Source organism: Erythrolamprus reginae, chromosome 1 (assembly GCF_031021105.1).
Source record: "Erythrolamprus reginae isolate rEryReg1 chromosome 1, rEryReg1.hap1, whole genome shotgun sequence".
Taxonomy (NCBI): Eukaryota; Metazoa; Chordata; class Lepidosauria; order Squamata; family Dipsadidae; genus Erythrolamprus; species Erythrolamprus reginae.
This window is the reverse complement of record NC_091950.1, coordinates 190,718,862-190,743,966: the sequence shown is the minus strand read 5'-3', so window position 1 is coordinate 190,743,966 and position 25,105 is coordinate 190,718,862. Positions and strand designations below refer to the sequence as shown.

General features: G+C 42.0%; 1 protein-coding gene across 2 annotated transcripts in view; it reads right to left on the bottom strand.

Annotated features, from left to right (window-relative positions):
* ITGA6 (integrin subunit alpha 6) overlaps window positions 1-20,690 on the bottom strand; it is an 89,124-nt gene extending 68,434 nt beyond the window's left edge. For both annotated transcript variants that reach the window (XM_070731761.1, XM_070731762.1), the window contains exon 1: window positions 20,367-20,690. In XM_070731761.1, the coding sequence (XP_070587862.1) occupies window positions 20,367-20,518 (152 nt within the window). In that variant the 5' untranslated portion in view covers window positions 20,519-20,690. The remainder of the gene's footprint in view (window positions 1-20,366) is intronic.
* Window positions 20,691-25,105: the final 4,415 nt, after the last annotated feature.

Here is a 25,105-nt window from a genome sequence, read left to right as displayed (position 1 = left end):
CAGCTCTTTCGCTCTGTCCCTTTAATGAACTGGGAGATTAGTTAATGATTGCAAGCAGGAGTGGCAGCATTGCAATTGTTGGGCAAAAAACACTCACATGGGTATCTCGCTTAACAATAGCTTTGCTGAAGGACTAAGATTCTGATCCCAATAATGGTCATGAATCAAGGAATACCAGCACACAATTCTTTCACGTTGATCATGCCGGTTAGAACTGAAGTTACCGGACTCCATAGTGTCATCCCCAAACCCCCAACACTTTACCCTTAGATTATCTAGATTATCTATCCAGACTCCTAAGAGGTCAGTAAGGGGCGAGTACAAGTGCACTAGAGTGCCTTCCGTCCCCTGTCCTATTGCTCTCCTATGTCTCCTATACCTTTCTTCTATTCCCATATCTCTTCTTCTATTCTTTCATTGATATGTTCTGTTACTATATCTTCTCTTCTTTCTTAGATATATTTTACTATGAGTATCTCCTCTATCATGTATTTTTGAGTATCTCCTTCATCATGTATTTTACTATTTGTATATAGATATATATATACCCACAAAAACACTCATTGTGTATTGGAAGAAAGAAAGAAAGAAAGAAAGAAAGAAAGAAAGAAAGAAAGAAAGTTCAAAACATCCGAAGAAGAACATTATTCAACAAGCTTTCCCATTCCCAGCTTTGTAGTATAATTCAGTCTTCAATGGTACCCAATCGGTAAACAAGGCATGTTCAATTATTTTGTCTCCTTCTATTTGTAGCATTCCTTAGAAAAATTCATGCAAAACATTAGAGTTTACATACTACATTAGGTTCAGTTGGGAAGATATCGTTAGAACACAACTGCACAAACAGAGCACCTGTGCATGACTCATTAAAGCAGTGCTTCTCAAGGAGTGGGGCATGCCTCCCTGGGGGGGGGCACGGAGCAATGCCAGAGGAGAGTGTATGACCCCTGGGAACATGCATGGTTCCTCACAATCAATTCCCCCAGAGGGGAGTGTTTTCCCAGTTGCAGGCTGCTCCGAGCCCAGAAGAGAAGGCAGCCAGGCAGGGTGGGACAGCTGAGTAGGTTCTTGTTCTTGGCAGGCGCTGCAATAGCCATTAATGGCATGGCAAACCTGATGCTGGACAAGGAGGAACATCCTCTGCAGCTGGGAGAAAGCTTCAAACAGCACCCTAAAGCCTCCTTCCACACCATTCACTGTGAGAGCCTGGCAAAGGTGGCGCTTATGGGCCAGGCTGGCGACCCCAAAACATCGGTTTATTGATTTTATTAATCTAATTCTATTGGCCTGGCCCTGTGTCAAAACACTAAAATTCCATTGGAGCCCAGAACAGAGAGTTAGGGGGGCACAAAATGTTTACTTCTTCCTGGGTGACATAACAGAAAATAATTGAGAAGCACCACATTAAAGGTTGTGTATGGTTTATACAGTAGAAACACAATCCTAGGGAAAAAAACTTTAAAATGTCACAGGCATTCATATTTCCACATATTCCAAAACTTTTCCACATATTTCCACATATTCCAAAGCTATTCCAAATCTTTACCTCCCTATTCTGTTTTATTTTCTGTTCATTTTTCCTGTTATTCAAGCTTTCTCAAAAATCAGAATCTTCACCTTTTATGGAGAAACAAATTCATCTAATCTTCTCAACAATGATGGGCTGCTGAACAGTTCAGACAAACCAGTATCAGCTGGCCCCACCTACCTACCCCTGCCCCATCCACCCTACATTTTTTTCTTTCTTCCTGACTCAACTGATTTGCCAGAACCGCCTTAGAAAGTAAGCAGCTGAGCTTCAAATTGCTGTATTTTGAACATGCACGCAAAAGCGTTAGGCATGCACATGCAAAGCACACAATCACCGAACCGGTTGTTAAGCCGGTTTCCGTCCATCACTGCTTCTCAATACGCATTCTGGCTTTATATATACAGTGGTACCTCGAGATACGAGTTTAATTCGTTCCGGACCTGGGCTCTTAAGTCGAGCAGCTCTTATCTCGAACGACTTTTCCCCATAGGAATTAATGTAAATAATTTTAATTGGTTCCAGCCCTCAAAAAACTCACAAAGTTAGTCTAAATTATGCAGAAAGACATGTTTTTAATGAAGAAATGTACATGTACATATAAATGAATAATGAAGTTTCTTTCACTTAACTTGTAAACTTTCTTAAACTTTTAAATTTACATATGTTCAACTTCTCTGCCACCCAATCCTGTAGGACAGAGGTCCCCAACCCTTTTTGCACCAGGGACCGGCTTTAAGCGATCAAGAGAGGAATGGGTGAATGAATGGATGGAGGGTGGGAAGGAAGGAAGGAAAGAGGGAAGGGACAGGAACAGAGGAAGGAAGCAAGGAAACTTATGAAAGGGGAGAGTAAGAGAGGAATGAGTGAAGGGAGGGAGGGAGGGAAGAAGGTGGGAAGGAGAAAGAAAAGAAGAAATAGAGGAAGGGAAGGTAAAAGAGAGAAAGAAAAAGAGCAAGAAAGAAAGCTGCAAGCACCCCCCCGAGCCCCCCAGGCCGGCTGCAACCTTTTAAAACATGCGCGCCGCTTCGCAGCTGTCTCCTGAAGCCGAACGCGGAAGTTAGCGTTTGGCTTCAGGAGACAGCTCCTTGGCGCTTGTATCTCGAATTTGGGCTTGTAAGTAGAACAAAAATATCTCTCCCCTCCCAGCTCTTATCTCGAGTTGCTCTTAAGTAGAGCAGCTCTTATGTCGGGGTTCCACTGTATATCTTTGGGGGAGAAGCAAAATTTTGAAAAATCTTATACAGTTTTTTTAACCATACAACCTATGGACTCTGCTAAGAAGTAAGATTACTTGAATTTCTCGAGTTTTACTATCAATAATTGGGTAGAGAACTGTAGCCCTACATTTATTTTTGGCTTCAACTTGACATTTAGCTGCTATTATAATACATGGGATCTCGTTTCACACCCTGGAGTGACTTTACCACATCCTCTGGTGTCCAACCCCATGACGCTCCATAAGAGAACACTGGAATTTGAACTAGTGTGTTATGGCCCACTATTAAGTTATGTTTTAACTGTAATATATTTATTTATTCGATTTTTTTAATGCTACCCTTCTCCTTAGACTCAGGGGGGCTTACAACATGTTAGCAATAGCACTTTTTAACAGAGCCAGCATATTGCCCCCACAATCAATATACACAATATACCTACAATCAGATCAGAATGATTCAAGTTTCTCTAAACCAGGGGTCGACAAAGTTGTTCAGAATCTAGGAGCCAGCCAAAAAATTTAGGAGCCAGAATTTTTTTTAAGCAAACTTGGTTTTTAATTTAACAAAAAAAACATTACAAACGTTATAAACAACATTTTACTTTTAAAGATAATAAATATTATATTTTGATATTTTAGATTTTAGGCAACATTCTAGTGTTTTTCACTTTGCGTTTTGTGGCCATGAACATGCCTTGTGATTTTAGAGCTGAAGTACCAGTGGTCCACAGCCTTGGCAGGATCAAACGCCTTCACAGATGGCCCATTCATGGTGATCATAAACAAGTCACTTAAACTTTCTTCTTGCATCCTTGATCTGAATTTATTTTTGACCATGTTCATCAAACTAAATCCTCTTTCACAACATGAGGTTGAGACAGGGAGCACCGCTACAATCGACAACAGGTTTCCCAGAACTGGAAATCTCTCGGTGTTGGAGAGTGCCAAATCCAGAAGCTCACACAGTTTCTTTCCTTTTCCAAGGACCTTAAACTCATACCACTCATTGAGGAGTGAGTGAATGCATTGGTCATCACTTTCAGGTGGAGATAGCTGTTTACGAAAATGATGAGCCAATGCAGTAATCTCAACCACACCGTAGTCCGGTGTGGTTGAGATTACTGGCCCGAAGGGAAGGAGCGGTTCGGGTTCCCCGCGCGGCGGAAGGAGAGGCGCCAGAAGACTGACGGGTTTCCCGGCAGGCCAGTCCGGCCGGCCACCCATGCGAGCGCTTTTCGGCGACTGTTCTGGCCCGGGAGGTCCCACAGGACGCACGCCTTCGCCGGGGTTCAGTTGCATCAGGGGGGGAGGCTTGGGCAGTGAGAAGGGCAACGGCTGAGGGGAGGCCGCGGCAGCTGCCGAGTCTCCACCTGACATCGCTTTCACCCCCTCCCCCCCGGCGCAGGCCTGGCTCCGCCGAGCCGGCTCTGCTGTACTCCCGTCGGGATCCGAGGGGAGACCGTTAGTCAGAAACCGAAACAGAGAAGAAGGAAAGGGAGACCGGGCCGGGGACGCGGGTGAGGGGGGGAGGGGGGAGGAGGGGTTACTGGTCGGAAGTCACCGCGCACGCGGCCGGAGGAGGAATGAACAAAACCTCACGCCGGGAGGGGAGGGGCTTCCGCTTCTCTCCGAAGGCGGGTGAGCGGCCAAGATCGGAGCGTCTGTGTGCGGTGGGGGGGAGTGAAGGGGTTCGAGTAGGAGGCGGAATGGAGGCAAGGGGGGGAGGGAGAGACGCACGCAAGCGCAGGGGACGCTGGGAAAGCAGCTCGCTCCGAGGTTGATGGGCGGAGCTACGGAAGCCAAGATGTACCATTTCTGGGCGTAAACACAAGGCGGGAAAAATATACTGTATACATACAGTACAGCAGGCAACATTTTCTAGGCGCCAGACAACATTTTCTAGGCGCCACTGGCGACCAGGCGCCTGGGTTTGTCGATACTTGCTCTAAACATATCAACATTTTACCTGTAGAATTCATTTAGCCCTCTAGTACTAATATTTATTGGCTTCATCAATTTTAGAAACTTTATTCATGTTCTGATTTGTACGGTTTTGGTCTTTAATGGAAATAAAACATTACTAATAGCAAAACAGATTTAAAAAAGGAGGGGAAATTAAGGAATAGGGAAATAAATGTATGCATGGACTAGTGCAGAACGCAACATTAGGGGTGCTCAAAAGTTATGACACCCTTGTTAAGATAATTTGGTTACTTCAATATAGCTTAGATGTGTTTGGCAAGTAACTGCATAAATATCATAACGTTTTAACATCTTGTTTGCTTCATTCATGTAACAGGGAAACAGAGGCAATCATGGATGGGTATCCAAGTATTTTAAAAAAATCTGACCTCTGCTTAACATTTTTAAGGACAATAATTAGGCCATGCATAAGTAGAACCACTGAAACCAGTAAACGATAATCATATGACATTAATTCCTATCAATTTCCATAGATCTATTACATGTAGTTCTGGATCCAACCCAAAATTATGTAAGTGTGTCCTCTGTCTAGACATTTCCTGGATTAATTTTTAGAAACATTTTCTCATACTATGAGAACATCACTTAAGACCTAGCTGACTTCACAAAGCTGATTTATATGTATATGCTAATAAAGTAAGAAATACATTGATCTTACATACACTAGCCTCAGGCTGCCTCTGCCAATTCCATACCCAAATGAAATTGAAGGAAGGACTTTAATACACTTAAGAGTTTTGTTCTGTTTTGTTTTGTTTTCCAGAAGTCACCTCAATTAAAATAAATTACAATCATGTACTTCTGTTTCATTATCACAATGTAACTGTGCGTTTCCAAAAATAAAAGGAAAGAAAAAGAAAAAATTAAAAAACATAAAAATTGTCACAGCTTCAAATAAAATTTAACCTTTGGGAAAGTCTCAGGGTTACTTGCTTATCCCTCAATTCACATGTTTTATGGCATTTACCGTATTTTTTTGAGTATAAGATTTACCCAGATTTTAGAGGAGGAAAATAAGGAAAAAAATACAGTGGTACTTCTGCTTACGAACTTAATTCATTCCAAGACCAGGTTCCTAAGTAGAAACGTTTGTAAGAAGAAGCAATTTTTCCCATAGGAATCAATGTAAAAGCAAATAATGTGTGCGATTGGGGAAACCACAGGGATGGTGGAGGCCCTGTTTCCTCCCAGGAGATTCCTAGAGAGGCCCCATGGAGGCTTCTTCCTGCCTTTTCCGGCCCTGTTTCCTCCCAGGAGATTCCTAGAGAGGCCCAATGGAGGCTTCTCCCTGCCTTTTCCGGTTACAGAGGCTCGGGTTTGTAAGTTGAAAATGGTTCTTGAGAAGAGGCAAAAAAATCTTGAACACCCAGTTCTTATCTAGAAAAGTTCGTAAGTAGAGGCGTTCGTAGGTAGAGGTACCACTGTATTCTGAACCAAATGGTGTAGTAATATATTATTTAATAAAATACCAGTGCAGCAGTATACTTTTTACAAACATGTACACTTTTTACAACCTTCAAACTTGACAATTGTAAGACTTGTGGACTTTAACTACCAAAATTCCTCTTCTAGCCATGCTAGCTCAGGAATGGGAGTTGAAGTCCACAAGTCTTAAATTTGCCAAGTTTGAAGACCCTTGCACCTCCAATCCCTAACCCAGGAGTCTTCAAACTTAACAGCTTTAAAGACTAGTGGACTTCAACTACCAGAATTCCTCTTCCAGCCATGCTAGATGGGGTAATTAGAAGGCAAAAACACCTCAATTTTTTTCCACCCATTTTTTTTCTCAAGAATGAGGTTGGCAAAGTATCTGGAAAGCCCGCAGGGAGCTCCTGGGTGATGAGGGATGGCAAAAATGTCCCCATTTTTGTGAAATGGGCCATTTTTGCAATCCCCCAGCATCCTGGAGCTCTCTGCAGGCTTCGCAGGCCCTCTGTCCACCCCATTTTTGCAGAAAATGGTGGGGCTTCAGGACAGCAAAAATGGCTATATTTGATATATAATACACATCAACATTTCTACCCTCTTTTGGGGGGGGAGTGTATCTTATACTCTGAAAAATACGGTACTTATCTCCTTTATAATAATCTAGTCTGCCATAACTTAATCTGCCGATTCATATTACATACTCAGCCAGATGTCCAAGCTAAATAAGGTATTGTTAGTACAAAATAGAATATTGTGATTCCTAATTACAGTTCAGAAACAATACACAAAGGGATCCCTGGTGCACAAGGATATAGTCAAGCTGTGATTACAGCTGTCGGCAACTACAAGGATGACAATCCAGCATCATTATCACATTATGATTCAAATGACAAGATTTACATACTTCTAATACTTTTGCACCATGACATCATGGCATGCACCTTGTCATATCAAAATTATTGTGAAATGGGACATTCGAATGACACCAATTCTAAAAGTAATTAGAAAATTAGAAAAACCAAATACTGGTTTTAATAGTTAATTTCATCTCTGGCTAATTTCTAAGCCTGTGGGTATCCTTTCAAGTAATTTGATCCTGGCCATTCAAGGCTTGAAAGACCAGTGTGTTAAACTGTGCCAGGAGATGAATAGGGAAACCTGTGCAGGTACAAATCAGTTGTCATATGATTAAAGTGCCTGATTCCCACAAGCTTTGTAGGAGCTAAAATTCCAGGTGAAATTACTTGTTTTAAAGATAATTCTATGTAAAGAACACTATGGAGGGTGGGCGTAACCAGATACGGTTACATGTCAGGAATACTTAAAAGCATCCACCTCATGAAAAAGTCTACAACTAAATTTTCATCTAAGACTTCCTCTTCTGATTTCTTAACTAGGACATCTCCTTGAAGGGATTGCCATCGCACATAGACATTTTTATTTAAACGTCTACATGATTGAATCTATTCAGATTCTATATGACTTACAAGAATGATATAGATCAGGGATGATGAACCTTATTTTCCTCGGGTGCTGAAAGAGCGTGGGCACGCGTTATTCTGCATGCATGAGTGCCCACACCCATAATTCAATGCCTGGGGAGGATGAAAACAGCTTCCGCCACACCTCTGAGGGCCTTTGGAGGCCAGAAATGGCCTGTTTCCCAACTTCTGGTGGGCCCAGTAGACTCGTGCTTCCCTAGAGCCAAGTGAGGGTAAAAATGCCCTCCTTCACCCCTCCAGAGGCTCTCTAGAAGCCAAAAACGCTCTCCCAGAGCCTCTGTGTGAGACAAAAATCAGCTGGCCTGTACATAACTGCACAATGGAGCTGAGCTAGGGCAACGGCTCATGTGCCAGCAGATATGGCTCCGTGTGCCACCTGTGGCACCCATGCCATAGGTTCGCCATCACTGATATAGATATATCAACAAATTATACACCCAAAGCTCCACTAAAGCATCCACAGGAAGACAACAATTCAAGAAAAAATATCAAAATATCAAATATACATCATAGCACAACAGAAACACCAGTATCTAAACAAGTCCCTATTTCACAAGCACTGCCTGGTGGGAAAGGTTAAGACTGAGTTCCAGAGCGGACATAGGCATTTTACGGCCAATGGGGCATATGTGGTCATGGGCTATCCCTATAAGGCCCATGGCAGTTGGCCAGGGGCATCAGGAGGAGGGGCAACATCGTCATCTGGGGTGAGGCAGCAGCATTGGGGGCAGTGTTGGAGACAGGGCATCAGTATTGGGGGAGGGCACCAATGGTAGTGGTCTTCTCCACCCTCCACAACAATCCCTGTTTCTCATGTGGTCCCTTGGGAAAATTCATTGCCCATCCTTTCTTCCAGACAAATGGTGCTGCTGAAGAAAAACAGCATCTCTGAGCCTTAACAAAATCACTAAATAAGTGTTAGACTAGCTCAGGGGTAGGCAAAGATGGCTCTTCTATGACTTGTGGACTTCAACTCCCAGAATTCCTGAGCCAATCATGCTAGCTCAGGAATTCTGGGAGTTGAAGTCCACATGTCATAGAAGAGCCAACGTTGCCTACCCCTGAACTAGTTCAATTGGTTTGCCTGAACCGGTAGTGACCCACTGGTGACATCATGATGATGCACGGAATCCTTTCAGTCGGTGTCAGTCTGTGGGCACCGCCATCTTTTTTTAAAAAAAAATCAAGTTTTATTCTTCCACATATATGAAGAAGCAGAGTTTCCAACAATGTGCATGTAGTTGGCATCCTGTTTTTGGCTTTGGTGGGGTGGGGGTGTTCAGGGAGGTTGGAATTTTTTTCCGGGTTTATTTTCTCCTGCACATTTGCAGAAGCTGAGTTTTAAGCACTGTGCATGCAGTCGCCCTCTTGTTTTTGGCTTTAAAAAAAAAAAAATTTGAATTTTTTTGCCACTGGGCATGCACTCATGCCCACATAGCATGCCCATGAGATGTGGGAGGAAGCGAACCGGCAGCAAGGTGAGTTAGAACCCACCCCTGTCCATACCTGACTGGCAGGGATCCAGATAATCAATTTCATTCAGAATCCACTGAAGTTACAGTGCAACCAGCCTCTCATAAATACAAAAACTGTGATTTTTGCCATAAATCATAATTAATGATAGATTTACAGAATGACTCATGCCATAAACAAAGATTTATCAACCACAATGACTAAGCCAAAACCAAATAAGCCAGTATTAGTATTTATTAGATTTGTATGCCGCCCCTCTCCGAAGACTCGGGGCGGCTAACAACAATAAAAAAGACAATGTGAACAAATCTATTATTAAAAATAATCTAAAAAACCCCAATTTAAAGAACCACTCATACATACAAGCATACCATGTATAAATTCTATAAGCCTAGGGGGAAGGGAAATTTCAATTCCCCCATGCCTGATGAGAGAGGTGGGTTTTAAGGAGCTTGCGAAAGTCAAGGAGGGTGGGGGCAACTCTGATATCTGGGGGGAGTTGGTTCCAGAGGATTGGGGCCACCATAGAGAAGGCTCTTCTCCTGGGTCGCACCAAACTCCAGGGGTCCCCAACCATCTGATTCATAGACCAGCACCAGTCCATGGCATGCCAGAATTGGGTCCACGTAAACAAGCAAAGCCCCATCCGCAGAATGCAGACAGCATACAAAACCACGCCCCTCCTTGTCCAGAGAAACAGCTTTCTCCATGGAAACAGTCCTTGGTGGCCGGAGGGTTGGGAGCCACTGAAATAAGCCATATTAATGGCTTAGCACAGCATACCAACCCAGACGCAATGTATCAATGCAATTATCTAGTAACAAGAATTTTAAGAACTACCCTAGAAGTTTGCTTTTTTACCCAGGCTGTCACCAGTGATGACACTTTAAATATGCCAAGTAATTGGCTTCTCAGAAACCTGCTGGAAGGGAAGAATTGTAAAAAGTCAAATGCTTGATGGTTTCTAATATGTTTATGCTACTATTAACCATGCTTTTTGTAACATTAGATATCATGCCCAAATCCAGATTCATAATTATCTGCATGGGTCATCGGACCTTCTGTAGGGAAAGGATGCAGTTTATCCCTGAGCTGTGATCAAATCATGGTGCCTCATTCAGATTGACAAAAATAACAAGTTCAGGTGACATTAACAGTATTCAATCAGGAAAACAATTCTGAATTTTGACTAAAGCTAACACAAGCAGCTTCTCCAAATTACTGATACCCAGGTGCCCTAGATTGCAACTCCAAAAACTTCCAGCTGACAAGCATATAGTCTTGAGAATTTCCTCAATGTTAAGATACTAACATTCATAAAACTACATGCTTCCTGCCTGAGCAGGGGTTTGGACTAGAAGACCTCCAAGTTCCCTTCCAACTCTGTAATTCTGTTACGGTCTATATTGGCTGGGAATTCTGGATCTTGTAACCCCAATACAAGAAGAGAGCATTAGAATGGGGAAAGTTACAGTCAAGATTTGTAAACCCACACATAATTCCACCATGTCTTCAATTTTGTGTAACATAAATCTTATTTAATTTTAGGGGTTTTTGGGGTACAGTATATTGTTTGACAGACAACCAATGGGCAGGGAATTATTTTACAGAAAGACAACCAACATCAGGGCAGCCATCAATGATCCCCAGAAACCACCTTCTCCACAATGAAACTGGACATTGTCATCAGACATTATTAAGAACAGTTTATGGCAAAAAATACAGTTTTTGTACTTCTTGGTTATGGTTTAATACCTAATTAGCATAGTAATTTAAAAGAAGGTGGTGGTACTGCTAAATCTAGAGGATCCTGGATGTAAGCTTTCATCAAACAGTTTAAAACACACTGAAGTAAACATACACTGGCCTCCCTCTAAATAGTTACTGTTGGACTTTGAAGTTTGTTTCACCCCCTTCTTTCTGATAAGTGAAACAAATGCATTCTTTGTATCCATTTCTCACTGTTGCTTCAATGAGGGATCAGTAGAGGGAAGAAGGATGCTTTTCTTGGTGGAAAAAAAAGCTGAGAAAGGCCCATGCTTTCCCCTCTAATCTGAATCCAATCACAATATCTCCAATCCTTTTATGACTATCAAAAGAAACTCGAATTTCCTTTGAGGTTATGATGAAGCGTTATTGGAATTTCATGTCATTTTCTTGTAAGCAATTAGGAAGATTATTTATGGAAAAGTCATGGTTTTGATCAATAAAAGCAAATGGATTTGCATCAGTATGCCCTTTATGTCAAGAATCCCTAAAATAGAACCACTAACGAATACCCAGTAATTTCCTTTATAGTCAAAGTCTACCTAAAGACGGGCAAATTTCAATGTATTTAAGATTTTCTCCATCACCAAAAACAAGAAAGGTATAAACAAAGTTATTAAAGACAATCATATATGACAACTCAGAACAGAAAAACAGTATCACATTTCTGAATACCACATTTGTGGTATTTCTTACCACGTATGCTGTAAGATGGTTACAGCCTTGTAAAACCTGGTTCTGCTTCCTTACTGATATATATTTTGAGATAATCTTTTTGTATGCCTCCATTATCAATGCTTTACCCAGAATAAAGTGATCTCAATTTATTCAGGTTACAATGATCTTTCGCATTTTTATTTTGCAGTTTGGAATTCTGATACATGCCTTGTAGTATGTTCATGCAGAAAAGACTCTTAACCTACAAACAGTGCTTTAAGGTATTGCTTCAAAGAAAGTATCTTATTAACTTCCTCCTCCTTTTCCCCAATCAGCCAGTAATGGTAAATTGACATGTGTCTGAAAACAGAATTGTCTGAGCATTTAATTTGCTTAACAGTACAAATTGCCCAATTTTGGAAAAATACTAAGATCCACCACCACCCCCTCCAGAAAAGGCAATCATAAATAAAAATTATGATTGTTCCGAAACGGACAAACTTTCATTGGAACTAAGCAGTCAGAAGAAATCAGAATATTATGAAACGTGGGAACAGTGGCAGAAATGGATCAAATTAAGGAAAACATATAGGAAGATCATGGGTAACTCTTAAAATTAGTAAAAAATGAAAGATGTAAATACGTAAATAGAAAGATATAATTATATGTATATGTGAATAGGAATGTATAACTATATTAATTATTGTGTTAAAGAAATAATGTTTGAATGAGAGTACTGTGAATGTTCTTTTCATGCATCAATGCAGAACTACTAAAAATACTATAACCATGTTATAGTTTTTAAAGAAAATATTTAAAAATCAATAACGTTTTCTTTTTTAAAAACACCATACAAATACCATTCTTACTTTCCACCCCTTTTTTTTCAATCACTGGTAAAATAAATTCCAAGTTTGATAATATTCGGTGTCTTCTTTCAGTTTGGTAAGTCTGTCGGTTTCTACACAGTGTAATATCTTAATTATCTATACATCTTGAGGTGTTTCTTTATCTTTCCAATATTTGGTATAGATTATTCTCACTGCTGTTAAAACATCTAATACTAAATACATACCGTACTGTTCTTATCACATTTGTTTTTTACTTGTTAAAGCAGTCGTAACTTTTTCTAGGCTCATGCAAATGCTCCTGTCCCACTTGCTCAACCACTTTGCCCCACTGATGGGAAGAGGGAAGGAGATAGCTCCAGGATAGTATGCTATTAGTAGAGTTAAGCCTGGAAGTTATCAGCCTGTGCACCGTAGTCCTAAGTACATTTTTTTCCAAGTTATCAATCAAACCTGATAAAAAGTACTCCTGGCTGTTACTGAAACATGGGAAAGTGTTTAGATATACAGCTGCAGAAACACATTCCAAGTACTTATTTGATCCTTCTGTAACAGTACTAGCTTTTCGAGAATATAAACTTTTATTATTGCTCTATTTATTTATTTATTTATTTATTTATTTATTTATTTATTTATTTATTTATTTATTTATTTATTTGATTTGATTTGATTTGATTTGATTTGATTTGTATGCCGCCCCTCTCCGAAGACTCTTCCCGGTCACACCTTTGTTTTTTCTGGATTCAATTTCAGTTTATTATATTTTGACACTTAATAACTGGTATTAACCTATATAAAACTCAAATACTTTGGTCACCTAATGAAAAATAATGATTCACTGGAGAAGAGCCTAATACTGGGAAAGATTGAGAAACATAGAAACATAGAAGATTGACAGCAAAAAAAGACCTCATGGTCCATCTAGTCTGCCCTTATACTATTTTCTGTATTTTATCTTAGGATGGATATATGTTTATCCCAGGCATGTTTAAATTCAGTTACTGTGGATTTACCAACCATGTCTGCTGGAAGTTTGTTCCAAGGATCTACTACTCTTTCAGTAAAATAATATTTTCTCATGTTGCTTTTGGTCTTTCCCCCAACTAACTTCAGATTGTGTCCCCTTGTTCTTGTGTTCACTTTCCTATTAAAAACACTTCCCTCCTGAACCTTATTTAACCCTTTAACATATTTAAATGTTTTGATCATGTCCCCCCTTTTCCTTCTATCCTCCAGACCAGTGTTTCCCAACCTTGGCAACTTGAAGATATCTGGACTTCAACTCCCAGAATTCCCCAGCCAGCATTTGTTGGCTGGGGAATTCTGGGAGTTGAAGTCCAAATATCTTCAAGTAGCCAAGGTTGGGAAACACTGCTCCAGACTATACAGATTGAGTTCATTAAGTCTTTCCTGATACATTTTCCACCATTCTTGAAGCCCATCTTTGGACCCATTCAATTTTGTCAATATCTTTTTTGTAGGTGAGGTCTCCAGAACTGAACATATTGAGGGCAAAAGGAGAAGGAGAAGACAGAGGTGGCTGGATGGAGTCACTGAAGCAGTTGGGGTGAGCTTAAATGGACTCTGGGAGATGGTAGAGGACAAAAAGTTTTGAAGGAACATTGTCCATGGAGTCGTGATGGGTCGGACACAACTTCGTAACTAACAACAACAAACCTATATAACCATAGTCCAAAGCACAGACTACGTAACAACCCTAGCAAGACTTACCATCCTTTTCACCATGGCTGCCTTGTGAGTGTGAAGGAGTAAGAGATAACTGTCAATTTCCCAGCAAGAGATAAGTTATTGCAAAAGGTAAAAAAATAAAAGCCTAGGACATTGTCATGTACCCTCTCCAGAAAAATATATGGCATACTGGGGTAGTCTACTCTCATCAAAACTATGGGATAGTATAGTGAGACATATCTGCATAGTTTAGCTGACTCAGCAATTGTGTTCCAATAGAACAGTGGTTCTCAACCTTTCTAAAGCCGCAATACAGTTCCTCATGTTGTAGTGACCCCCAACCATAAATCTAGCATCAATTCTCCCAACAGAGCTGTAAGCTGATTGTCAGGAAGGTCAGAGGGACTGTAAACGCCTGATTGGTTGGATTGTAAAAATATGTTCCAAGGCGTCATAATAGAAGCTTTAGTTCTTAACACCATGGGAAATTTGTCTTTTCCCATGATCTTAGGCAACCCCTGTGAAACAGTCATTCGACTCCCAAAAGGGTCCTGACACCCAAGTTGAGAAGCCCTGCAATAGAACATGGAGCCAGAATCCTTTAGAATCCTCAATGATTAGGAATGCACAATCATGCTGATACACACAGCTCTACCATATCCGCTTGGTTCCTTATACCAAGTAGGGTACCTAATCAAAGCAGAAATCCCCATCAGTGATTTATTTAGAATTATAGGTAGTCCTCGACTTACAACAGTTCATTCATTAACTGTTCAAAGTTACAACAGCATTGAAAAAAGTGACTTAGGACCACTTTTCACACCCACGGCCGTTGCAGCATCCCCATGGTCATGTGATCAAAATTCAGATGCTTGACAACTGATTCACATTTATGACAGTTGCAGCGTCCTGGGATCAGGGGATCACATTCTGCGGCTTTCTGACATGCAAAGTCAATGGGAAAACCAGATTCACTTAATAATCAGGTTACTAATTTAACTGCAGGGATTCACTTAATAAATGTGGCCAGAAAAGTCATAAAGTGGCCCAAAAGTCACTCAACTTCCCACTCATCAAGATCATTTGGGGGTTCAACTGTGGACATAAGTCAAGGACTAACTGTACATATCTATTTCATTCTGCACTGCCCCATCACAATCCTGTCTTCAAGAGTTCTCCTTAGATAATGAAAACATCCCAGGAGCCAAACAAATTACTTCCAGCCCAGCAATGGTGTCAAGTGGATTGTCTGCACAGACTAGGAAAGGTGTCAGAGAAGCTCAATTCTCTAATAAGACAAAATCAGGTCTGATCAAGGCCAATTGAGTTTGGGCAGTGGTGAAGATTTCAGGCCTCTGGGCAGAGTCCAGATCTTCCAACAACCACACCTGGTTGAAATTTGTCCTGATTTCCTAATTTGTGTACTACTCTGGATGCTGTTTTCATGTCAGTTTTGCTTCTGTGTCCAGATTTATTTAGACAGAGTTTGGCTAATAAGTTTGTGGAGCAATAATGTAGACCATGAACTACCCAATATCTGGCAAGGACACATACATGAAAAACTGCAAGATGGTAGTCATATATTTATGATCAAAACTCCCTTCCTTCCATATTCACATCAATATTTCACACATGTAAAAAGGCAGGATTTCAATTATACAGCCATAGTCGCCATCTTTTGTTATTATTTTTATTTTTACATCTATTAGCAGACATTTGGGCAATCACTAATGTTTAATACAGAGTCTAAATTAAATTATTGACTAAGTTTGAGAAACTGTACTAAGACTGAAGAAAGTCCTTGTGACTCTTTTACATATAGTTATTTAAATATAACAATCTTCATTCTTTCTCATATTCTTTCTGTATAATTGCCTTGTTTATTTTTCCCCCACTGCTATGAGATGAATTCTAGATAGCCATTAGGAAAATGAATCTTGCTATTTTTTTAAAAATAAAATTACTTCCAGGTACATGTGTCTAGAACTGCAGTTTTAAGTTATTTGTTTACACATGCTTTGCTGGAACCCAAGCTTCAGGAGATTTGCATGGTGCAAACCCACCAAAAGTGGGAATCTGCTGGAAAAGCAGCATACAGTAATTCAAAGGTGACTTGATTTACTGTTGGGTACATGCCAGCTGTGGCATGAGTCAGATGTACCCAAGGAAGCACATGTTCACACTTGTAGCAGCTCTCCCAGCTGCAGGGCAAAGAAAGAAAGGAGAGCTGAGCAATTCCTTTCTACTAACAAAATAAAATGCAACTCCTGGAAGGAAGTTGTGATGAGTACAGAAGTCTGTAGTTCAGACACCCATTAACGTCAACCCCAAAGGGCATTGCCACTTCATTCTTCCCAGTTTCACATAATTCACGTATTTCATATAAAATGGGATAGCAGATTGTTTCAACTTTGCTCATGAAACAAAATACAGGAATTCCTTGAAGGCTGCATTATGATGATTAAATAATAGAGGTTTGCAGCTATTTCCTTGAATTTTTCTTTTACCTGTAACAACACATGTAAGACACTGATTTCTGAACTGGAAATCACTGGTTTTAAATGAGTTGTTCCCTGTGTTGCCTTAACCACATGTAGCTATCCTGAGAATAATACTGAACTACCTTATAGACTGCTTGAAGTCTAAGAAGGCAATGAAAGAAAATACACTAAAAGCTACAAGAGGGTAATGGAAAATTTTGCTAAAAAATCTACACTGCTACTAAAGTGCTGCTCCCCCCCCCCACCTTCCTCCAAAACCCCAACTTTCAAACGCACATAAATTGAACCACATAATTGCTGTTGGTTTAGTACTTTTTGGTGTAATAGCATGCATGGTCTACATCTGAAGATAGCATAGGTACCATTTCAGTTCTGCTTCTTCTGCTTTCTCCAACAGATTTAAAGCAAATAATGGACCAATGCTCTTCATTCATACCCCTCCCCTTTTGATTCCAAATTCTCAACACATGCTAATGTAATGACTGTGGTGGCTGACTTTGGAGCAGTCATTCTAATGGGCAACAATCTGGTTTCTTTGATTTTTTTTAAAACAGGTTGGGCTTTCTATAATTTGCACAAGAGCAAGTGAGACAGATTGGATTTTGGTCTGTGTCTCTCCTGAAAATTGCTGGCACTCCCAATTTTGGATTCACTCTCTGGATGAAGAGCCTTGCCCTGCCCTTGCATCTGCAGAAAAAATAGGAAGTAAAGGGCAGAAATACCCAAGCAGGGGTAGGCAAAGTTGGCTCTTCTGTGACACGTGGACTTCAACTCCCAGAATTCCTGAGCCAATCATGCTGTCTCAGGAATTCTGGGAGTTAAGAAAAAATAGGTATGGAAGTAAGACCGATGTATAAAAATTGTTAATAACAATACTGTACGTTAAAAACAGCTGTGTAATAGGTTGTGAGCAGAATAAAAAATGGAAAACAGATATGCTACACAATCATCCAAAGTTTTAAAATCTCTTTTGTCTTCTGTACATATGTGTATAAATAAAACTTTTTAATTAAAAAAAGGGAATTCTGGGAGTTGAAGTCCACACATCATAGAAGAGCCAACTTTGCCTACCCCTATCCAAGACAGAGTACTTAGCCCCACTTGCTTGTTTATTTGTTTGTTTGTTGATTGATTGATTGATTGGATTTGTATGCCACCCCTCTCCATGGATTCAGGGCGGCTCACAACATGCCAACAATAGTATATAGAAACATAGAAACATAGAAGTCTGACGGCAGAAAAAGACCTCATGGTCCATCTAGTCTGCCCTTATACTATTTTCTGTATTTTATCTTAGGATGGATATATGTTTATCCCAGGCATGTTTAAATTCAGTTACTGTGGATTTATCTACCACATCTGCTGGAAGTTTGTTCCAAGGATCTACTACTCTTTCAGTAAAATAATATTTTCTCATGTTGCTTTTGATCTTTCCCCCAACTAACTTCAGATTGTGTCCCCTTGTTCTTGTGTTCACTTTCCTATTAAAAACACTTCCCTCCTGGACCTTATTTAACCCTTTAATATATTTAAATGTTTCGATCATGTCCCCCCTTTTCCTTCTGTCCTCCAGACTATACAGATTGAGTTCATTAAGTCTTTCCTGATACGTTTTATGCTTAAGACCTTCCACCATTCTTGTAGCCCGTCTTTGGACCCGTTCAATTTTGTCAATATCTTTTTGTAGGTGAGGTCTCCAGAACTGAACACAGTATTCCAAATGTGGTCTCACCATCATTCTATATAGTGGGATCATAATCTCCCTCTTCCTGCTTGTTATACCTCTAGCTATGCAGCCAAGCATCCTACTTGCTTTCCCTACCGCCTGACTGCACTGTTCACCCATTTTGAGACTGTCAGAAATCACTACCCCTAAATCCTTTTCTTTTGAAGTATTTGCCAACACTGAACTGCCAATACAATACTCAGATTGAGGATTCCTTTTCCCCAAGTGCATTATTTTACATTTGGAAACATTAAACTGCAGTTTCCATTGCTTAGACCATTTATCTAGTAAAGCTAAATCATTTACCATATTACAGACGCCTCCAGGAATATCAACCCTATTGCACACTTTAGAGTCATCGGCAAATAGGCAAACCTTCCCTACCAAACCTGGATTCAACTAATTAAATAGTTAATCTAAAACATCTAAACAAACGAGTCTACAGAGAGGGGCGGCATACAAATCTAATAAATAAATAAATAAATTATAAAAGTTAAATATCAAAAATCATTCACTCAATTGCAAACCAAGCATACTAAGCATTCAGTGGCCAGAGGCTGCAATGTAATGTCTCCAAGCCTGGCACCATAAGTAAGTTTTCAAGTTTTTACGAAAGGCAAGGAGTGTTGGGGGGAGTACGAATCTCTGGGGGGGAGTTGATTCCAGAGGGCCGGGGCCCCCACAGAGAAGGCTCTTCCCCAAGGTCCCTGCCAAGTGACATTGTCTAGTTGATGGGAGAAGGCCGACTCTGTGGGACCTAACTGGACACTGGGGTTGGTACTGCACGGTAAAAAGATGCATAAAATGGAAATGTTTTCCCTTCATTCTTTCAAAAACACAATCAGAATGAGCATGCTAAGTCTCCAGATTTTTGATTTTATTTAATCTAAGAAACTACTCTTGGTTGTTTTTACACTGCCCTTTGGCATTGCTGTGACTTTATGGTCTTTGAGGGGGATTTTTTTGGGGGGGAATACAGTTGTAAAAAAAAGGTCCCCTTTTGTGGCAGGACCACCCCTAAACCCACCAAACATCCTTATCATCAGGAATCAAGAATACACACAGGGCACTGTGGGCAGACTGTTCCTATTGTTGAATTCTAAAGCCAGCTGCACTTTTGAGGGTCTCCTCCTTGATGTAAAACCCAGTAAACTTTCGGACCAGGTGGGACTTTTTCCCAGGTTGTTTGAACCGCAGAGCAAGCCGAGCAAATGTTCAAACTCCACAGTTCCGTTCGGACATTTTGATTTCTTCCCCTCCGTTTGCTTCGCTTCCCGAAGTTCCAGCCGAATCAGTCCCAGCTAACAGGTGGTTGGTGATTGGTGTGTGTGTGTTCTCCCCCCTTTCCTCGTTTTCTTGACTTGCTCCTAAAGTAAAAACAGGCGCGCGCGGCCACCGGCTGATCAAACCATAAGCGATTTCGGGTGGGCAGAGGAAGAGATCGGTGCAGCACACCGGCGGAAGTGAGCCCGGTTTCTCAGCCGCCTCCTGCTTACACTTCCACACCTCCATCGTCCGGTGAGGCGGTGCAAAGGGGACACACCGTTTGCACCGACTTCAAAAGCTGCGCCTCCAGCTACGTCGCCCCCCGCGACCCAATCCGGGCGAAGCAGTGTTCGGATCGGAACCTCTGCCGCGGAGCCACAGATTTCGCCCCCCCCAAAAGAAAGATTATTCTCCCCCCCCCGCCCCCTTAGAGGGACCGTCAGCCCTGAGGGAACAAAACTGAGGAGATTTCTTCCCGCCGGATCCCACCTGCAGGGCTTGCGCGCGCTTTCCTCACCACGATCCCCAGCGGTTGTTTCTTCCTTTTATTTACATTGCTCACTTCCACCGGTCAATCAAGCGACCCCCGATCCTGCAAAGAGCCCTGCCTAGACACACACACACTAAGCGGGTCCATAGCGCCGCATGGCTGGACAGGCCGATCTCCTCCGCTTCCACCTTCCCTCCCCGGCTGCCCCGATCCTTTTCCCCAGCAACCGAAGTCCCCGATTGGGGCGAAAATTCCTCGCAGCCGGAGGGGGTGAGGAAGGACAACTTACAGCCTCTTGTCGGGGTTCAGCTGCTGGTGCATGGCGAGGGAAAATCCGAAAAAGCTGCCCGGTTCGCCGTCCCATTTGACGACGTGGTCCGTGTCCAGGTTGAAGGCGCGGCCGACCCCGGCCAAGAGGCACAGGTAGAAAAGCGAAAGCATTTTCTCCCCTTCACGAAGAGCCCGGTGCCCGCCTGCCTGCCTGCAAGCCGCCGCTGGTGCTGCTCCGCCCGCCGGAATCCCCAGGAAAGCCAGTCTCGGGGGGCGCCCCTCGCCCTGCTGGCCACTGATCGGCGCCGCTCCCCTTGCGGCCGCTCTGAATGGGCGCCTTGTTCTCTCCAGAGATTTACTCGGGCTTTACACCAAGTGACGGAACAACAAGCCAGGAGCCCCGCCCCGTCTCTCCCCAACAGGCAGGAGCGCCTTGCCTCGCCTTGCCCTGCCCTACCCTGCCAGCCGCCTGTTGCCCGGGAAAAGGACTCTCACCAACTATTACGCACCCAGGGGCTAGAAGATTTTAGTTTGGGAGGAGCAGCAGCGTTTACGTGAATGGAGCCTTGCCTATCCGGATATCTGTTTGTTGGCTTGGTCAGTTCTAGGGCTGCCACCAGGAATAGAATAGAATAGAATAGAATAGAATTTTATTGGGCAAGTGTAATTGGACACATAAGGAATTTGGCTTTGGTGCATTTGTCTTTATGCTCTCAGTAATACATAACGGAAAAGATGTTATGAAAAAATGAAAACAGAAAAAATGTCCGTATGAAGAACGGTTGCAGGAACTGGACATGGCTAGTTTAATGAAAAGAAGGACCAGGGGAGACATGATAGCAGTCTTCCAATATCTCAGGGGCTGCCACAAAGAAGAAGGAGTTAAGCTATTCTCCAAAGCACCTGAGGGCAGAACAAGAAGCAATGGGTGGAAACTAAACAAGGAGAGAAGTAACTTAGAACTAAATTTCCTAACAGTCAGAATAATAACAATAATAATTATAATTATAATTATTATTATTATTTATTAGATTTGTATGCCGCCCCTTTCCAAAGACTCGGGGAGGCTCACAACATAGCAATAATACAACACAGTACAAATCTAATGTTTAAAAATTTAAAAAGTTAATTAAAAAACATTAATATAACATAATCAGTATAAAAAAACCACAAACTACACAATCATACACACTCAACCCAATTTATCATGGTTGAATGGTTGATCAGTGGAACAGTTTGCCTCCAGAAGTTGTCAATGCCCCAAGACTGGACGTTTTTAAGCAGATGTTGGATAACCATCTGTCTGAAGTAGTGTGTTTCCTGCCTAAGCAGGGGTTGGACTAGAAGATCTCCAAGGTCCCTCCCAACTCTGTTGTTATTATTATTAGATACATTTGTCAGGAATCATGAGGTGCAACACTTAATGCTTGTCATAGAGTTCAAATAAGTAATCAGAAAATCAGGGTTCGTGGGCGATTGAGTGCAACTTTTGGCCCACTGCAAGAAAAATTAGAACGGGTGTAGCCCAGCCCAGAACTTCATCAGATACCCCTTTTAGAACTGAAAATGGGTGAGGATGCTTTTTGCATGTAAGAATTCATAATCTGTTCATGTTTCCCTGTGAACATTCAAAACCTGGTGAAATCTTGCAGCGTTTATTTACTCTATAAAAACTGAGAGAAATTGCAGATTGCTCACAGGCTCTGGGACTGAAAAAAAAGTAGGTGGCTCTTAAGCTTCCAATTAGAGTTTCAGTGGTGGTGATATCTGTTACTGCTGGTGAAGGTTTGTATACCTTATCTGAATTGCAATGTTGGAAACATCACAAAAGAGTTCTCAGAACATTTATTCAAGATATCCTTTGAGCAGGTAGACATGAATATGGAATCTGTGGGGAAAGAGTGAAGAGGCCAGGCAAATATTGTTAGATATGGAAAGGCTGAGAATGCTCTCAGACCTCAAACACCTAAAGTGCTCTTCAGAGAGATGAAGTGCCCACGGAAGAGAAATACTTCTAAGCTGGATGTAAACAAGGGATTAGGTTTCATTTGAGGTTCAGCACATTAGGAACAATTTCTGGATGGTAAAGACAGCTTGACATTGGAGCCATAAACCAAATGTGATTTAAGGAAAATGTAATTGGATTAAAGATGCATTGAATTGCCTATTCACAATCACACTGGAAGAAAAGAGACATTGAAACTCTGGAGAAGGTGCAGAAAAGAGCAACCAAAATGATTAGGGGACTTGAAACCAAGACTTACGAAGAGAGATTGCGGGAACTGGGCATGGATAGCCTAGAGAAAAGGAGGGCCAGAGGGGACATGATAGCTGTATATAGGTATATGAGGGGTTGCCACAGAGAGGAGGGGGCCACCCTATTCTCCAGAGCACCAGAGGGCCAGAGGAGGAACAATGGCTGGAAGCTGACCAAGGAGAGATTCAACCTAAAAGTGAGGAAGAACTTCCTGACAGTCAGAGCGATCAACCAGTGGAACAACCTGCCTGCGGAGGTTGTGAACTCCCCAACTCTGGACACTTTCAAGAGGAGATTGGACTGCCATTTGGCTGGGGTGCTTTAGGATTCCTGCACAGGCAGGGGGTTGGACTTGATGACCTGCATGGTCCCTTTCAACTCTAACGATAGACAGATAGATGGATGGATGGATGGATGGATGGATGGATGGATGGATGGATGGATGGATGGATGGATAGATAGATAGATAGATAGATAAATGGAGGGGAGCGTGGCTAATTACTGTTAATTCCTAATCAGTTCCTTGTGTTCATTAATTCTTAAAGTGGTGGATAAATTAGTACAATGCTAGTTTTATTCCTATGTAGTTATCTTTCAAAGTATTGAAACAAACATTACCAATTAGAAGACATAGATTTGCAGAATCCAATCTGGGTTGGTTACCAGGACCAAAGGTTTAGGCTTCTGAGCTTTCAGACTTGTGCTGGAGCTCATCTCCAGGGAACCTCTCTCTAGCAGAGTGTGCACTTTGGGATATCACACACACTGACAGAGAGAAGTTCCCTGACAATGGCCTCCAGTGCAAGTCCGAAAGCTCAGAAGACTAAACCTTTGGTCCTGGTAACCAACCCAGATTGGATTCTGCAAATCTATATCTCTTCTAATTGGTAATGTTTGTATCAATACTTTGAAAGATAACTAAATAGGAATAAAACTAGCATTGTACTAATTTATCCACCACTTCAAGAATTTTTCTTCCAGTGTGATCGTGAATAGGCAATTCAATGCATCTTTAATCCAATTACATTTTCCTTAAATCACATTTGGTTTATGGCTCTATTGTCAAGCTGTCTTTACCATCGCTGGAAGACTAAACCTGATCCAACAAAGAATGGATCCTGCAACATTATGTTACGATAGCGATCGCACTTACTTATACGGCGCTTCACAGTGCTTTACAGCCCCCTCTTAAGCACTTTACAAAGTCAACATACTGCCCCCCACACACACAATCTGGGTCCTCATTTTACTCACTTCGGAAGGATGGAAGGCTGAGTCAACCTTGAGCGGGTCAGGACCCAAACCCCTGGCTGTGAACTGAATTTGCCTGCAATGCTGCATTCTAACCACTGTCCCACCACTGTTCATACATGAGAAATGTATACAGTAATCCCTTGATTTTTGCGGGTTCAAACTTCGCGAAATGGCTATACCACGGTTTTTAAAAAAATATTAATTAAAAAATACTCTGTGCGGTTTTTTTCTATACCACGGTTTTTCCCACCCAATGACATCATACGTCATCACCAAGAGTCACTTCTCTCTCTCTTTCTCTCTTTCCTGTCATTCTCTGCTTCAATCATTTTCTCATTTCTCTTTTTTTCTCCCCTTTTTTCTCTCTCTCTACCTTCTACTCTCCCCCCTCTTGCTCTCTCTCTCTCTCTCTCTCCCTCTCTCTTTCTCCCTCTCTCTCTCCCCCTCTCCTTTCTATCTCGCTCTGACTGTTGCTCTCTCTCTGTGAGAACGCCTGCCCTGCCTCTCCTGCAGCCCCCTCGCTGACAGCTGGGACGAAAGCGCTCTCAGCTAAGGGACTGCGAAAGGCGCGGGGCGGGCATTCTCAAAGCGCTCAGAGCGGCTAGCGGCCGAATGAGGACGAGAAGCCGTAGCCGCCAGCACTGCTGCAGGAGGACCCGTACCCCAAGAAAGCCGGTGAGAGGGGTGGATTGGGCGGGCGGGGGGGTAGCGGCGAGGGGGCCGGAGGCGTTGGGGGGCGGACGACATTCAAAATAATCTTTGCCGGCCTCCGCACTTTCGTTGCTCCCTGCCCCCAACTTCAAGCCCGGCTCCTTGCGCCGCCTTGGAAAAGGGTACGCGGGGGTAGTTTTTGGCTGTCCATAGCCAAAAATGGTGTTTTTACTTCCACATCTCTGCTTCGCGGAAATTCGACTTTCGCGGGCAGTCTGGGAACGCAACCCCCGTGAAAATCGAGGGATCACTATACAGTATTCTCCTTCATTCATGAGAGGTAGGATTCTTGCATTCTGTTGCTTTAATCTGCATCACCATAGGCTGTTCACTGACTTTGGAAAAGTCCTCTTGATAAGATACTTTTCAAAGGAACAGTCCCTAGTACAGCCTACCCTAATGTGCATATTCTCCCAAAAGGAAAACTGACTCTTTTCATCAAATGATTCACTTTTAAAGGGGAAATTTGTTATTATCTTAAACATGGAAATGTAAACAGAAAATGGGTTTTATATAAATAAATTAAATCAAACAGT